Raw genomic sequence first — 16,714 nt, 5'->3', positions numbered from 1 at the left:
TTAAATAGAACTCTCTACTGTTATTTCTTAACATGAAAGTAGGGGATAGATTGTATCTCTTTTGTACCAATAGGAGTTCACTGCTAGAAGGATTGATGTGTGAGATTGTCATTGACCCATGTACCATGTGCTAAAGTAAATATCTCTGAGCCTCAGTGTCTGATCTGTGAGATGAGGTGGAATAAGGTGGTTACAATAGATGATCTGTTAGGAGCTCATTAAAAATTAGTAAACAGCAAATGAGGAAATGTTGCTTCCTTTTTAAGACATATTTTTCTTTATTCATTTAAAAATTGAACTCTAAAACCAAGGTACCTGACTTATCTAAGTGTTTTGGCTTAGATGTACAAATAAATTTCAGTTGTTTAAAGGACTCCTAATTTCACATGCAGATACCAGTTTCATTGCTTCATCTGGGTTGGACAAAGAAAAATAACAACCATTCAGGTTTTTTTGTCATAGAATAATTGTTTTACCTCAGCATTAGATTCACCTTCAAAATCAAACAAAGGAAATATTTGGCTAAAGATAATTGAATAGATAAAACTAAATTAAAAGAGTTTACTTCTTACCTGCCATATTGCATAAGCTCATATATTGTGGTGATAACAAGTCAGTTAAAACTAAATCTTGAAAGTGGTAAAAACTTTGTGACTTATGGCCTGTATATATGAAACACAAAATGTTAGTGTTGTGGTTTGAAATACAATTTTCACAATACTGGACATGAGGTGAAAATCAGCATAATTTGGGGAAATAATTTACATATTTAAGCTTTTCTGTTTTATATACAGGATTATGATCTTTTGGGTGAAAAAATAATGTCTTGTGGTATGGATCACTCTCTTAAACTTTGGAGGATCAATTCAAAGAGAATGATGAATGCGATTAAGGAATCTTATGATTATAACCCAAATAAAACTAACAGGTAACAACTGTAGTATTTAAAACAATGTGCTATCTCATGCCTTTGAATAGTGTTTTACTTTTCAAAAATTGTTATATAAGTCTCCAGTATGGAGTTGAGAACCCCCTCTTTTAATAATGTTAAGGTATAATTTATATGCCATAAAACTTATTAAATTTAAATGAAAGCCTTTATTTTTATCTAATTATGTTTGTGGCTCATTTTTCAAAATCCCTTTCAGTTATATTTTTCTCTTAACTTAGTAGCCCATTCACATATTTTATTTAGGTATGCATGTGCTAATGTTATTAGCACTGCTTGTCAACACTGTAAATTCTAATTAAAGACAGTCATAATTTTTTCAGTGGGTTTCTTAGCTTTAATTCATGATAAATGCTTTCCTTTAAATGATACTCACTTCACTAAACAGAAAATTCAAAAGCAGGAGCTTTGTTCTAAGGGACTACATGTGGAAACTTTTCAGTTTTCTTATTTTTGAAAAACCTCAGTTCTTAATTAATTTACTGTCTTTTTCAGAATCTTATCAAGCTATTAACGCTTTCACTATGACTATCCTATGTTTGTAAATGTTAACTTTGTTTGCTCTTTTCATTTTAGCAGTTAATTCCCTGGTTATCGACCCACATTATGAGTAGATTGTTAGTTGAATTTGTAACCATAAGTAAATATTTAATACAGTGACATCAAATCTCAGGCCTCTTAAGAATTGGCACAGCTTTTAAATTCTGTTTTAAAACATCAGGGGTTAGTACAATATTAAATTTATGTTTTTATATTTTCTAGAGCTTTGGAATAAATAGAAGTTGTTGTATTTTACAGCTTACAGAAAGTAACAGTGAATTATGCTGGTCTTCTTGAGAGAGGTTAACCATAGATTATAATACATATTTGGCTAAAAAGCAATTAATAAAGCTAAAAAGCAATTAATAGTAGTTAAGAATTTATATCAAGTCATTAATAACATTTTAATGTTTTAATAAAGAAAAGATCTGGGAGTTTCCTGGTGGCCGAGGGGTTAGGATTCCAGGCTTTCACTGCTGTGGCCCTAGTTCAGTCCCTGGCTGGGGAACTGAGATCCTGTGAGCCACCCAAAAAAGGTAAAAAAAAAGATCCCACAATTTGAATTGGAAAATGTATTTGAAATGATTGAGCCCAACGTCCTTTTTATGTATGAGGGAAAAGCCAAAGAGAAGACTTGTGCCCAAGATATAACTAATTCATGGCATGTAATACTTCTTCAGTTACTTCACTTTAAAAACTGAATCACTTACTAGATTAGAAATGTTAGGTATACATTTAATTAACTGAAGAATTGATAGCAACTTCTCTAGCTTACAGTTTTGTCACAAACATCTTTAAGGAAAAATTGTGCCATATTTTACTTTTCTAAGTACAGGAAAAGTTCTAACTAATAAATGTCAAATTCCTGTCAGATGTCATCTTCAGAAATTGTTGTTCTAGGCAGGATTCGCACCTAACTTTATCTTTACCAGACTTTGAAATGTGTCATTGTTTCTGAAAGATGACTATCTTTTGAAATAAGGTAGGTGTGTTAACTTTCATAGACCGTTGTTAATATGAAAGGATTGAGTTGGTAGCTTAGCATCTTCTATGAGAAATTTTCAACTCTAAGCAGATGTCTTTTGTTATTGGTTAAGATAACCAGAATTGAAATAATTGATTTTGGTCTATAGTAAGGCAGAAAGTTGCAGTTATTATAAATGAAATTTCATAGGATGAATACAAAATTCAGTTGCGAGCTAATAATGGAGTAAAATGTAGAAACAAAAACGGAATGAGATTTTAGTTGCCAGTAAACAGATCAGAAGGTATTTAGTTTTATAGGAACATAGACAAACTAATACTCATCTGTTTTTCTTTTCAGAGTTTTATAAATCCTAAAAGGAAAATTAGCTTCTGCTACACATTTTTCTCTTAACTTTTGATGTTTCTATTTCAGGCCATTTATTTCTCAGAAAATTCATTTTCCTGACTTTTCTACCAGAGACATACATAGAAATTATGTCGATTGTGTACGATGGTTAGGTGATTTGATACTTTCCAAGGTATGGTAACTGCTGTTAAGGTGTATTTCCATTGTTGTGTGAGTTGGAACTCTGCAGGGAGCACAGTTTTTTATGCAGTTGATAAATTGTGTAACAGATGGGAAATGGCTTTTTTTTTTTAAGTCTCATGATACTTTGAAAATTCAGAAACTTATTTTAGGCATAAAACATCCTGATGAACTATAATTTGTGCTCCAGTAAGAAAAAAAAAATGTTAACTTGCAAGATGATATTCTCTGATATCCACTGTTACTGTAAAATTACCAATATCTAAAGCCAGTAGTAGGGGTTTTTTTTTGGTTTTTGTTTTGAATGTTTGTGTCCATTTTAGTGAACTTACATGTACAAAAACAAACAGATGGAGTTGGCTCATGGGCTCTAGTTTGCCAGCCCCTGCTCTAGTATGTTGATATATATTTTTTTTACTGATAATTTAGGAAAGTTGGTGGTGATGTCATCTGAACATTTAGGATTGTCAGATTTGAACAAATTGCTATCCAGTTTCTTCTTGGTATAGGTTTCAGGGCATTTCACTTTTTCTTGGGTAGAGCCTGATTATTTATTTTTTCCTTACCAATGAGGGTAAAGAAAAAATTTTACTTTTCTATTTTTTAACCTTTGATTTTGAAATTAAATCCACAGGAAGTTTCAGAAACAGTTTAGAGAGGTTTCACACTGTCCTTCACCCAGTTTCTCCCATTGGTTACACCTTATATATACAGTATAGTATCAAATCCAGGAAATTGACATTATAAGTGTATGTGTATGTGTAGTTGTATGTTATTTTATCACATGTGATTTTTGTCATTTTAAGAATGTTTCTGTATGGGACCTTTTAAGATTATTTTTCACTCAGTATAATGCCATCCAAGTTGTGTATATCATAGGTCTCCCTTTTAGTTGCTAAATAGTACCCCATGGTATGGATGTACCACAGTTTATTTAACCTTATTCATCTATTGTAGGACATTTTGGTCCTTTCCAGTTTTTGGCCTGTTACAAATAAAGCTGCTATTGAACAGTCGTGTGTAGGTTTTTGTGTGGACTTACGTAAGTTTTCACTTCTCTGGGATAAATGCCTAGAAGGGCAATTGCTGGGTCATGGTTACGTTTGTTTAGTTTTTTAAGAACCTGCCAAACTATTTTCCAGAGTGGCCGTGCCATTTTACATTCCCACCAGCAATGTATGAAAGATGCAGTGTCTTCGAATCTTCGCCAGCATTTGGTATTGTCACTATTTTTTATTCTAGCTGTTCTGATAGGTGTGTAGTGATACATCATCATGGTCTTAATTTACGTTTCCCTGATGGTTAGTGGTGTTGAACATCTTTTTTATGTGCTTATTTGCCATCCATATATCCTTTCAATGATGTCTCTTCATATCTTCTGCTCATTTTCTAATTGGATTTGTTTTGTTTTTTTTACTGTTGAGTTTTGAAAGTTCTTCATATATTCTAAATCCTATGTCAGATAAGTAGTTTGCAAATTTTCTCTTCCAGTCTGTAGCTTGTCTTTTCATTCTCTTAACAGGGTCTTCTGCTGAGCAAATATTTGCAGTTTTGATAAAGTTTATTTTTTTTTAATTATTTTTTTATGGATAATGCTTTTGCTATTATTTTGAAATGCTCTTCACTAAGCCCTGGATCCTAAAGATTTTCCCCTGTGTTTCCTTCAAAAGTTTTTATAATGTTTTATATTAAATTTATGGTCCATTTTAAGTTAGTTTTTGTATGACATTTAGGTAGAAAGTTCATTTTTGCCTATAGTTTATCCAGTTGTTCCAGTACCATTTGTTGAAAGCCTGTCTTTCCTCCTTTGGATTGCTTTTGCACTTTTTTCAAAATTGTTTGGCCATGCTTGTATCTGGCTGTTTCTGGTTATTATATTCTGTTCCCTCTACCAGCACTACATACACAGGCTTGATTATTCTAGCTCTGTAATAAGTCTTGGAATTGGTAGAGTAATTTCATCCACTTTATTCTTTTTCAAAATTATTTTTGTCTAGTTCCTTTGCCTTTCTATATAAGGTCTAGAATTATCTTGTCTACATTTACTGAAAATCTTGCTGGAATTTCTTTGACGGTAAGGAACATTTTAATTGGAGTTGTGTTAAACCTATGTATCAATTTGGTGGTGAATTAATATCTACTCTGCTTAGTTTTCTTGTCCTTGACTGATATGTCTGTTCATTTATTTAGACCTTCTTGGATTTTTTATTATCAGCATTTTGTAGGTGTTTTTAAGTATAATTTTTTTTATTTTGTTTTTTGGGTGTGGTGGGGTTTTTTGCTGCACAGGCTTTTCTCTGGTTGTGGCGAGTGAGGGCTGCTCTCGAGTTGTGGTGCGTGGACTTCTCGTTGCAGTGGCTTCTCTTGTTGCAGAGGACAGGCTCAATAATGCAGTGCATGGGCTAAGCTCTGTGGCATGTGGGATCTTCCTCGATCAGGGATCAAACCCATGTCTCCTGCATTGGCAGATGGATTCTTCACCACTGAGCCACCAGGGAATCCCCCAGCATTTTGTAGTTTTGAGCATGCAAGTCCTGTACCTACTTTGTTAGATGTATACCTTAAGTATTTCTCTTTTTTGAGTGACTATAATAAATGGTATTTCTGATTTCCATCTCTTTGTGTTCATCGCTAATATATAGAAATAAATTTATTTTTGTGTATTAATCTTGAGTCCTATCTATTTTAACTACTTATAGTTCAAGAAGGGTGGTTTGAGGGTTTTTTTTTTTTTTTGGCTAATTACTTGGGATTTTCTACATAAATCATTTCATCTCTAAATAAGGACAGTTTTTGTATATTCCTTTCTGAACTGAATTTTTAAAGAACTTTCCACTTCTTGTCTCATTTAACTGACATGATTCTGGCACTACATTGAATAGCAGTGTTAACTCATTAATGACTGGGGAATTTTTGCAGAAACTAACTCCTGTGGCCGGTGATATTTATTTTGACTGGCCAAAAATTAGTTCTGTTATTTCACTAACACTGTACAGGTACCTGTGGTCAGTTACACCTTACATACCTATAATTCCTCCAATTTTTGTGAAATGTTGTCTTCAATCCACTCTTCTGTAGAAGTATAGGAGCAGTCTCCAGCACTGTTGCATTTTCACTTTGTATCAGAATCTATCACTAAGATTTTTTGTTGGTCTGATATTCACATCATCTGAATTAGAACTATATTCTGGAAGAACTATCATCTTCTGAGACACTAGTATATATGTCACTTAGACATAGAACATATCCGCATAAAATTCACTGAAAAATTCTTCCTCAAAATTTCATGACATGTCACTTCTGAAAATTTTATGTTTATAATATACACAGAGTTGGAACAAAATGTAAGTGATAATGACAGTCATAAGTTGTATGATGAACCCTTGGTGCAGTTTAAGCTCTAACAGCTTCACATGGTGATATTGATTGTATCACTCTAAAAACATTGATAACATCTCCAGTCAATAGCATTCAGGTAACAAAAGATATATTAATATGTCTCTGGTCAGTAATGTGTTAAGAGCAGACTTCCTAGGCTTGTTTCTGATGTTAAAGGGGTAAAGAATTCAGTCTTTTGCAATTACACATATCAGCTGTATGATTCTTTTTTAGTACTTATTTTTGGGCTGTGTCAGGTCTTAGTAGCGGCACTCGGGACCTTCGTCACCTCGTTCAGGATCTTTCCTTGTACCACATAGGTTCTTGGTTGTGGTGCGCGGGCATAGTTGCCCTGCAGCATGTGGGATTTTAGTTCCCCCCGCCAATGATCAAACCACTGTCCCCTGTATTGCCAGACACTCTAGACCACCATGGAAGTCCTAGCTGTATGATTTTTGTAGATGTTCTATATCCAGTTGAGAGTTGTTCTTTTTCCTAATTTTTTCAGAGTTTTATCATGAATAGGTGTTGAAGTTTGTCAGATGCTTTTTCAGCGTCAATTGATATGATCATTGTTTTTTCTATTTTAGCCTATTAATGCAATGAAATAAGTTTACTTGGTCATGCTGTATAATTCTTTTTATATGTTGCTGAATTCTGTTTGCTAATATTTTGTTAAGAATTTTATGTGTATTAATGATATATAATATTGGTCTGAAGTTTTGTTAGTTGTCTTTGTCTGGTTTTGATATCAATAATACTGGCATTAGGGCCTAAAAATTTTTGAGGAGGAATTTAAAAATTAAAAACTTGATTTCCTTAGAAGTGAAAAGGTTGTTCGAATGAAGTTTCATATTGGGTGAGTTGTGGTAGTTTGTGCTATTTCAGGAATTGATCCATCCCATCTAATAGAAAAATTTATGTGTAGAGAGCTGTTTGAGTATTCCCTTATTATCCTTTTGATATCTGCAAGGTCTTTAGTGATAGCCCGTTTCATTCCTGAAATCAGTAATTTATGTCTTCTTCTCTTCCGTCAATCTTTTTAGGAGTTTGTCAAAATTATTTTGTTACCTCCTGTCTCCCTTTTTTTAGTTTCCTATGAGTGTATTTTGTTTTTCTGTTTGCTAGTTTTGGGAGCTTAGATTATTTAGTCAAGACTTTTCTAATGTAAGCTTTTGGTGCTATAAATTTCCCAGTCAGCATATGCAGTGTGCTATTTAGTTTTTGGTAGTGGTTTAGTCACTAAGTCATGTCCGACTCTTTGCGACCCCATGGACTGTATGTAGCCTGCCAGGGTCCTCTGTCCATAGGATTTTCCAGGCAAGAGTACTGGAGTGGGTTGCCATTCTCTTCTTCAGGGGATCTTCCCAACCCAGGGATCAAACCTGGGTCTCCTGCAGTGCAGGCAGATTCTTTACTGACTAAGCTACTAGGGAAGCCCATTTAGTTTTTAGGTGTTGGAAAATTTTCATTATCTTTCTCTTACTGATTCTAGTTTGATTCCATTTTGGTCAGTCGGTATATTCTTTATGATTTTGATTCTTTAAAATTTTTCAGATTTGTTTTATGACCCTGTTTTGGGTATGTTCCATGGGAGCTTGAAAAGAACGTGTTCTATTGTTGGGTGGAGTGTTGTGTAAATGTCAGCTAGATCCTATTGGTTGCTGCTGCTGCTAAGTCGCTTCAGTCCGTCCGACTCTGTGCAGACCCCATAGACGGCAGCCCAACAGGCTTCCCCGTCCCTGGGATTCTCTAGGCAAGAACAATGGAGTGGGTTGCCATTTCCTTCTCCAAGATCCTATTGGTTGAGTGTGGTTGAATTCTTCTGTTTCTTTGTTGATGTCTGTCTGCTCTTAAGTGCTGAAGTCTTTAACTATAATCATGAATTTTTCCCTTTCTCCTTCAGTTCTGTGACATATTGCAGGTCTGTTGGTTAGCATATACACATTTAGTATTGCTTTTTCTTGGTAGCTTGACCCTTTTATCATTGTGGAAGGTCCATCTCTTTCTCTGGTAGATTTTTTTGCTTTGATGTCTCCTTTTATCTTGTAGTATAGCCGTTCTTTCTTTCCTTTAATTAATGCTTACATGGTATATCTATTTCAAACCCTTTACCTTTAATCTATGTATATTCTTACATTTGAAGTGAGTTTCTTACAACATACAGTTGGGTCATACTGTTTTTTAATTCACTTTGAGAAACTGTTTTAGCTTGTAAATTTAGACTGTTTATATTTGAGCCTTAAACTTACCAATTGTTACATTGTCTGGCATTTAATTTTTTTTTTTCATTTCTCTGGGTTTTCTCCCCTAAATTCCTGTAGGTTATATGCACATATTTTAAAATTCCAATTTGATTTATCTGTACTACCTCTGAGTGTATTTCTTTGTGTAGTTTGTTTTGTTTTTATGTTTGCTCTGAGAGTTGTATGTGATCATCAGTATATTAGCATTTTACCACTTCAAATGCAGTATAGGAAGCTTATCTCCCACTTTGTCCTGCACTTATAATTGTTTTAAATATTTCCTTTACAATTGAGAACTTTGTTAAATAATATTACAATTTTTGCTTGAACCATCAAGCAGAATTTAAAAACTTGAAGAAAAGGAGAATTTTGTGTTTACTCGTTTTGCTTTTTCTGTTGTTCATTCCTCCTTTCTAATATTCCAAGATTCCTTCTTTTATCATTTCCTTTCTGTTCGTAAAACATTCTGTAGCTATTGATTTAGAATGTTGACAGATTCTTTTCGTTTTTCTTAGTTTAGGGATGTCCTCATTTCCGGTTTACTCCTGAAGTGTATAGAGGATTCAGTAAATCCCACAGTTCTTTCTTTAAACATTTGAACACTGTTGTTCCCCCTCTTTCTGGTCTCTGTCATTTGTAATGAGACATCTGCCACCATTGGAATTGGTTTTTCCTTATAGCTTAGGTATTCTTTCTGACTTAACTGCTTTGGGGATTTTTTTTTTTTCCTTTATTTTTAGTTTTCAGAAGTTTGACTGTGCTCAGCTTGATATTTATGTCTTTGAGGGATTCATTTACTGTCTTGAATCTTGGATCTGTAGGTCTTTAGGGGACATAATTCATCCCAAATATGGGGATTTTTCAGCCATTACTCAAATTCTTTTTTATCCCCCTTTTCTCCCCGCTCTCCTCTAATGATACTTTAGATTTTTTGTTTGGTCCCTGAGACTCTGTCATTTAATAAGTCTGTTTTTCTTTTTTCAGTTGGTAACTTCTTTGTTCAAGTCTTGTTCAAATTGGGTAATTTCTATGTTCTAACTTTAAATTTACTGACTCTCATCTCTCTTCTGCTGGTGAGCCCTTCAGTTGTTCTTTGATTATAGTATTTTTAGTTCTGAAATTTCCACATGGTTCTTACCTTTTCTTTTCTTTGCTGAGACTGTATTCTAAGTGTGTTTGTAATTTCTTATTGAACCATTTTTTTTTTTCCAGATTTTGAACTTTTAATTTTGTATTAGGGTGAAGCATTTTTAAGATCAGTTCAGTCACTCAGTCGTGTCCGACTCTTTGCTTTAAAATCCTTGTCAGATAGTTCTAACATCTGTGTCATCTCATTGTTTGTGTCTCTTGTTATCATTTCTCATTAAAGTTGAGATTTTACATTTCTTGGTATGAAAAATGAATTTTGATGGAGATATGGATAATTTGGGTACTGTTAGGAAACTTGGGCTCTTATTTAGCTCTCTTACAGCAGGCTTCCTTTGATAAATTTTCAGCTGTAAAGTGAATGCTGCTTCATGATTGGCAGGTGGCAGGGGACATTCCCCACTTGGTTGACTTAGTGGTGATGCCTCTTTTCTAAGGGGCAAGAGTTTAGGCTTTTCACAGGGACTCTGCTGACACCGCCCTAGCAGGGAGGGGTTTGGAGCCCGCATGACTGCTCCCTGGGTGGTCTCAGCTGACACTGTGGTAGGTGGTTGTGAACATCCTGGCGCTCTGTTCAGTTCAGTCAGTCAGTTCAGTTGCTCAGTTGCTCTTTGCAACCCATGGACTGCAACACGCCAGGCCTCCCTGTCCATCACCAATTCTCTGAGCTCACTCAAACTCATGTCCATTGAGTCAGTGATGCCATCCAACCATCTCACCCTCTGTTGTCCACTTCTCTTGACACTCTGCTGCTGCTGCTGCTAAGTCGCTTCAGTCGTGTCCGACTCTGTGTGACCCCATAGATGGCAGCCCAACAGGCTTCCCCGTCCCTGGGATTCTCCAGGCAAGAACACTAGAGTGGGTTGCCATTTCCTTCTCCAGTGCATGAAAGGGAAAAGTGAAAGTGAAGTCGCTCAGTCGTGTCCAACTCTAGCGACCCCATGGACTGCAGCCTACCAGGCTCCTCCGTCCATGGGATTTTCTAGACTCTTTGCTACCTTGCCTCTAATACAACCCCAGCCAGAGAGGAGGAGGAGTCACGTCATTACCATGAGGAGTAGGGAGGAGTCAGCAGGGTATTATGTACTTGAAGTGTTTAGTTACCACCTGTGAGAAGGGATCCCCACTGGGACTGTGCTGGTTGGTATGTGGGCGGGTCCACAATTTTTTCTGTGGTATTGTTTACCTGAAAATTTTCTCTTATGCTGGGTTGCCACTTTACTGATCCTTTGGAGAGAGTAGGCTTTGGGGGGCTTTGTTTTGTCTTTAGCTTTGTTGAGTCACTACCTTCTCTAGCATGTAGTCTGGGATACAGAAAGGAGGCAAAACCAAGGAACTCAGTGTCCCTCATGTCCCAGGGTCCTTAACCAGTCTGCCTCCTCCATGCCCTTCAGACTTTTAAGTTGTATTTAGTGAGATGAATAGGGAAAAGTACCTCTACTTCATTGGTTGCTGGAAGCAGATGTAAAAAGGCAGTAGGTCTAAAATTTCTGCTCTTAGAACTTAATCAGATGATAGGAAAAGATAATCTGCATTTTAGCTAAGAGGCTGAACTGAGTATTGGTGGTCTCAAATCTGGCTCCACATGAGAACTACTGGGAGGACATTGTAAAAACAGATTCCTAAGCTTTGTCCCCATGTATTCTACATCTGGCACAAGGACCTGCGGATTTGTAATTGTTAGAAACTCTCTGGATGACTTTCAAGTACAGCCATCCATTAGTGTGGGTAGACTCTTTTTACCTCCCTATGCTTTAGCTCTCTGTGAGGGGACTCTACTGACTAAGGGTCCTTTACCAGTACAGTCAGTAAGAAGCACTTGAAGAGCTATGTTACAGTTCTGCTGCTTTGGCCTCCTCTCTCAGAAATTGTGATTCAGTGGGGTTGGGACCAAGATGTGTTTTAAAGAAAGCTCTACAGGCTGTCAATCCAACTGTGCACTTAAAAGAGTCACCAGACTGGGTGCTCTCTAAGGTACTTTACAATAAAGAACTTGTATAATGGATCTGTAACCCTGGGATTTTATATAATCTAAAAAGGGCAGAGAAAAAAAAAAACATGTTCTTCACTTCCTAATCTCCCTATGACCCCGCTGTTAAACCATTGAAATGCCAGTGAACCCCACAGGGCTACCATATGTGGTTGTGTGGAATGTGTCCTGTAAAATTCCAGTAAGCACCCTTCACCTCCACCAGGATTTCTCAGTCCTGGGTCTGAGATAATGAGGTCAGACAGTTCTTTTTTGTGGGAGGAGCTGTTCTCTACATGCAGTTTTCAGCATTCTCTGGCCTCTGTTACCTGGAAGCCAGAGACATTGCCAAAGATTCCTTAACTGGCAAACCACTAGCCTACACAGTAATATAAATAGCGCCCTCTGTGTTGCATTTTCTTCTCTCATTGTATTCTCCACCACTCGCTACTAAAGTAGAATGTATGTAAAGATTTCACTGTTGCAGGACAGAGAAGGTGTAACTCAGCCCATTTCACTCCCATCCCCTTACCAGTGTTGGGATATTGAATCACTGCTTTTATTGCCTTTTGTATAATCCGATCTGTAAGGCCCCTTCTATGAATTCATTAGCTTTCCTACAACATCTATTGAGTACCTACCATGTAGTACAGATACTGCAGACGAAGGATTAATAGTTAACTGTATAAAGGGAACCACAGGAGATTGGAACTGCAGGAAATTAGAAGTGAAATAGAGAAAGATGGAATAAGCAGGGGTCATATTGAAGAACCGTGTATTCTAATACGTTTGTAACTTTATCTTTGCTATAAAATACTTAAGTCTCTGTATGCTGAAGTAGTTAAGGCTGAAACTTGGTTTGGAAGAGAAGTTGTGACTTCAAAAATGAATATTCTAGATAGTGTAATGCTTTTGTATTGTTAAAATCTGTTGATAATCTGTAAGTGTAGATACTGATTCTTGCAAATACAAATGAATATGTTTATCATTGGACTCAATTGAGGGATAACCAGGTTTAAAGAGCTGTGAATTCTGAAATGATAGTTGAGAAAAGCTTTGTTTGTAATGTTTAAAATTCAGTTCTACAATTAACATTTCTTTTTTATCTTGTGTCTTTTTTTTAAGTCTTGTGAAAATGCCATTGTATGCTGGAAACCTGGCAAAATGGAAGATGATATAGATAAAATTAAACCCAGTGAGTCTAATGTGACTATTCTTGGGCGATTTGATTACAGCCAGTGTGACATTTGGTACATGAGGTTTTCTATGGATTTCTGGCAAAAGGTAGCAACATATTTTACATTTTGAAAGTATTTGACTTAAAACCATGCAATTTTAGTTTTCTCTGAGTGCATCTGTGTTCTCTTTCCTCTTTAAGTGTAATCTACCTTGATTTTTTTGTATTGTTTGCTTTGGCCTTTGATGTTATTTATTCTCCCCTTGTGGCTCTGCACACCATCTGCAGTGCTTATTATAGATGAAATTGACAGGTGTCAGTGGTGGCAGTTAGGTGTTTACTTTCCATAACATCTGTTAGTAAGATTTAATGTTTTGGTGATTGGAATTTTCATCTTCTTATATAGAAAACCATCATGGAAGATAGAGACAAAATATTAGTTATCTAAAATTTTACAGAAGTTTGGTATTATAATTTTATGGTAACAAATTACTTGGTTATTTCTTGCTATATGAAAGCTTTGGAAATTTTCTGTGGCTTTTATTATAGTTCTTTAGAGCAGAATGAAGAATATATGCTAATTGTGTACATTGTATAGCTCTTCAAAAATTTGCAAAATGGTTTAATTTATTCAGGGCACCTTTGTGAAGTATTAGTTGCTCTTATCTTCATTTACAAATCAGAAATATAAGATGCAAAGAAATAACCAAGAGCATTGCCACAGGGTGGAGCTGAGATGTTTCTGCAATAAGAAAGATATCTTAGGATTGCTTGAAATCTTTATAGCTTATATTAATAATTTGATAGGTTTTTGTTTTGTTTTTGATGGGTTTTTAAAATATGTTTATACAGATGCTTGCATTGGGCAATCAGGTTGGCAAACTTTATGTTTGGGATTTAGAAGTAGAAGATCCTCATAAAGCCAAGTAAGTATTTAGAAATTCCTCTTCATAATTTCTGACTTTTCCTTCAGAGTGTTGTCACTATAGAGTAAGTAATTGATACTTACAATGCCATCCTTAACATCATTTGTAACATTTACATTCTCAGCATATTGTAAAGTATTTCTTTTTTATTCTAATAATAATTGTTTTTCCTGAGTACTTTGGTAGTAAGTTACATTCACTGGTTTTAAGTTTGATACTGACAGCATTGTGTGTGTGTGATATTTAACCTGTTGTCATGTTTTCTCCCTAGATGCACAACGCTGACTCATCACAAATGCGGGGCTGCTATTCGACAAACCAGTTTCAGCAGGGACAGCAGCATTCTTATAGCTGTTTGTGATGATGCCAGCATTTGGCGCTGGGACCGACTGCGATAAAGTACTTTTCCCAATCAAAATTAGCGTGTGTTTTCTGTGTACAATAGAACTAATGTATCCTGCTAGTAAGGGCACATAGAGCATTTAGAGTTGTCTTTCAGCATTCAATCAGGCTGAGCTGAATGTAGTGATGTTTACATTGTTTACACTCTTTGTACTGTCTCCTGCTCAGACTCTACTGCTTTTAATAAAAATTTATTTTTGTAAAGCTGTGTGTTACTTTAGTTTGTTTTATTCATTGTGATGCAGTGTTGAAAGTAATAAAATTACACCTTATCTTTTTTCAGTGATGATGATTGTTTTATTTGCCTAATGGAAAAAGTTATAAAACATAGTGATTAAGTATAAGCTCTGGAACTAAACTGAATTTTAATCTTGGCTCTGCCATTAACTGACGTTGGATAATTAAAAGGATCATGTGATTTAATACATGAGAAGCAATTTGAACAGAATTTGACTCACCAAACCCTTAGCTTTATTGGAAATTGTATTCCTGTGGTTTTATATTTCTTAATGATTTGTTCTATACTAACTTTGTAATAAGCAGTCTATAAGAGTTATATAATATTTTATCTTTACAGTTAGGAAACATTGCCATTTGATTTACAACTTCGTCATTAGTAATCTTAGTGGAAATATCATCACAGCAAGGGAGGAGAGGACACAGCAGCTTAAATGCAGTGAGTTGAAAAATGAAGGAAATGGAGAATGTGTTTGTATAGTGAGTTCTTGTCCCCTTTTCTAGAAGAGTATTGGTTAAAACAAACAAGCAAATTGATATCATAGGGTTGAAATACTTAGTGATTTTGTCCCAAACATAGGGTACTTTGGTTATATTTACGGAAAAGAATAGAATTAAAATACAAAGCAAGAATAGGATTAAAATACAAAGGCCATAAAAATTCTCCAAAGAGGACCAAGATGACATACGGAGCATTTAACCAGAAGCAGAAGAAAACCTGAGCAATCATACAGGTAAGGTAGAAGGTGAAATGAAGGGAACAGGGTACAATACAAAAGAATGAATCTTGTCCAGCCCAGTACAGAAGTACTGTACAGTCCAGTACAGGAGTCTTTGTCTACATCTCTGATTATTTCCTTAGGCTCATTTGTCAGAATTAATAGGTGAAAGGGCATTTTTGTTAAGGAACCAAGTTCATTTGCTCCAACAGTGTAGGTTTCTGAACTCATGAACCTTTTCTATAAATACATTTCTATGAATATACCACTATTTAATATCTTCTGGACATGGTAATTGCTTTTTACTATTTGCTGTTACATTTATTAACAGCCCAGTGCAGAAGTCTTTGTCTACTCTGATTATTTCCTTAGGCTCATTTGTCAGAATTAATAGGGGAAAGGGCATTTTTGTTAAGGAACCAAATTCATTTGCTCCAACAGCGTAGGTTAGTGCTTCCTGAGGTTTTTGTTTTTAGTTCCTTTGTATATCTCTGTAGATGAGAGGTCAGCTAACTTTTTTCTGACCTCTGTAACAGCCAGATGTAAATATTTTAGTACAGTCTCCATGACGTGTACTCAGCTCTGCTGCTGTAGCATGAATGCAGCCTTAGACATTACATAAACGAGGCTCACTGGTGCCAGAAACACTAGTTAACAGAAATAGGCAGTGGGCCATATTCAGCTCACAAGCCATTCATTGTTATGGATGTTAACTATTAAAACAAGAAACCTCAACGAGGCCCCTAAGGTTGCTAAAAATTGAGGTTAACTAGCTTATGATCAAAGATCACCAGACAGAAAATGAAACAAGCTGCTGTGACAGTTTAAACAATTTGCAATATACTGAGACCACTAAAGATTTCAGAATTATCAGAATACAAAGTCACATTTAAAATCAAATTCTTGTGTCCTCTTCCTTATTTTCCATCAGTTTACCTACTTGGTTTGTTGTATTTCTCCCACTAGGATGTGGACTTTCTGAGAGTAGATGGGTTTTTTTCCCTTCCGTTTCATTTCACTGGTATAACTGCAGTACTTATAACTTGCATTTGGTGGGTGCTCAATAAATACTTGTTAAATGAATGAACATTTAAATAAAAGATGCAGTCACAAAAATAAGCAGTAAGAGACTCCCAAGATGGAACAAGAGGAATTGAAAAGTAGAATTTTCTGAAAATGAAAAGTATGATTATTGAGATAAACTCAGTGGATGGGTTAGACAGTAGATTAGACACAACTGGAATAGAGATAAATTAACTGAAAGCCTAATTACTTAGAATGTGGTGTAGTAGAGAATCAAAATGGGGAATACAGAGTTAAAACTGTAGAGGATAAAATGAAAAGATCTAATGATACTTTTAACTGGAGATCCAGGGGAAAAAAAATGAAGGATAAGTAATAATTTGAGATTATTCTTTTACTTGCTTCCAAATCCTGCAAGCCAGGCTTCAGCAGTACATGAACCGTGAACTTCCAGATGTTCAAGCTGGTTTTAGAAAAGGCAGAGGAACC

The 16,714-nt window shown here is 35.5% G+C and overlaps 1 protein-coding gene across 2 annotated transcripts in view; it reads left to right on the top strand.

Moving 5' to 3' along the window:
* EED (embryonic ectoderm development) overlaps positions 1 to 14,450 on the top strand; it is a 30,552-nt gene extending 16,102 nt beyond the window's left edge. Inside the window, exons 8-13 of one of the 2 annotated variants that reach the window (XM_015461113.3) lie at positions 795 to 928; positions 2,889 to 2,994; positions 4,145 to 4,219; positions 12,867 to 13,025; positions 13,771 to 13,844; positions 14,116 to 14,450. In XM_015461113.3, coding sequence (XP_015316599.1) covers positions 795 to 928; positions 2,889 to 2,994; positions 4,145 to 4,219; positions 12,867 to 13,025; positions 13,771 to 13,844; positions 14,116 to 14,242 — 675 coding nt within the window. In that variant the 3' untranslated portion in view covers positions 14,243 to 14,450. The remainder of the gene's footprint in view (positions 1 to 794; positions 929 to 2,888; positions 2,995 to 4,144; positions 4,220 to 12,866; positions 13,026 to 13,770; positions 13,845 to 14,115) is intronic. The other variant, NM_001040494.2, reaches the window with a different exon arrangement.
* The last annotated feature ends 2,264 nt before the right edge of the window (positions 14,451 to 16,714 follow it).

This window comes from Bos taurus, chromosome 29, assembly GCF_002263795.3.
Source record: "Bos taurus isolate L1 Dominette 01449 registration number 42190680 breed Hereford chromosome 29, ARS-UCD2.0, whole genome shotgun sequence".
Taxonomy (NCBI): domain Eukaryota; kingdom Metazoa; phylum Chordata; class Mammalia; order Artiodactyla; family Bovidae; genus Bos; species Bos taurus.
The sequence above is the reverse complement of the archived record's forward strand: the minus strand, read 5'-3'. Positions and strand labels throughout refer to the sequence as shown.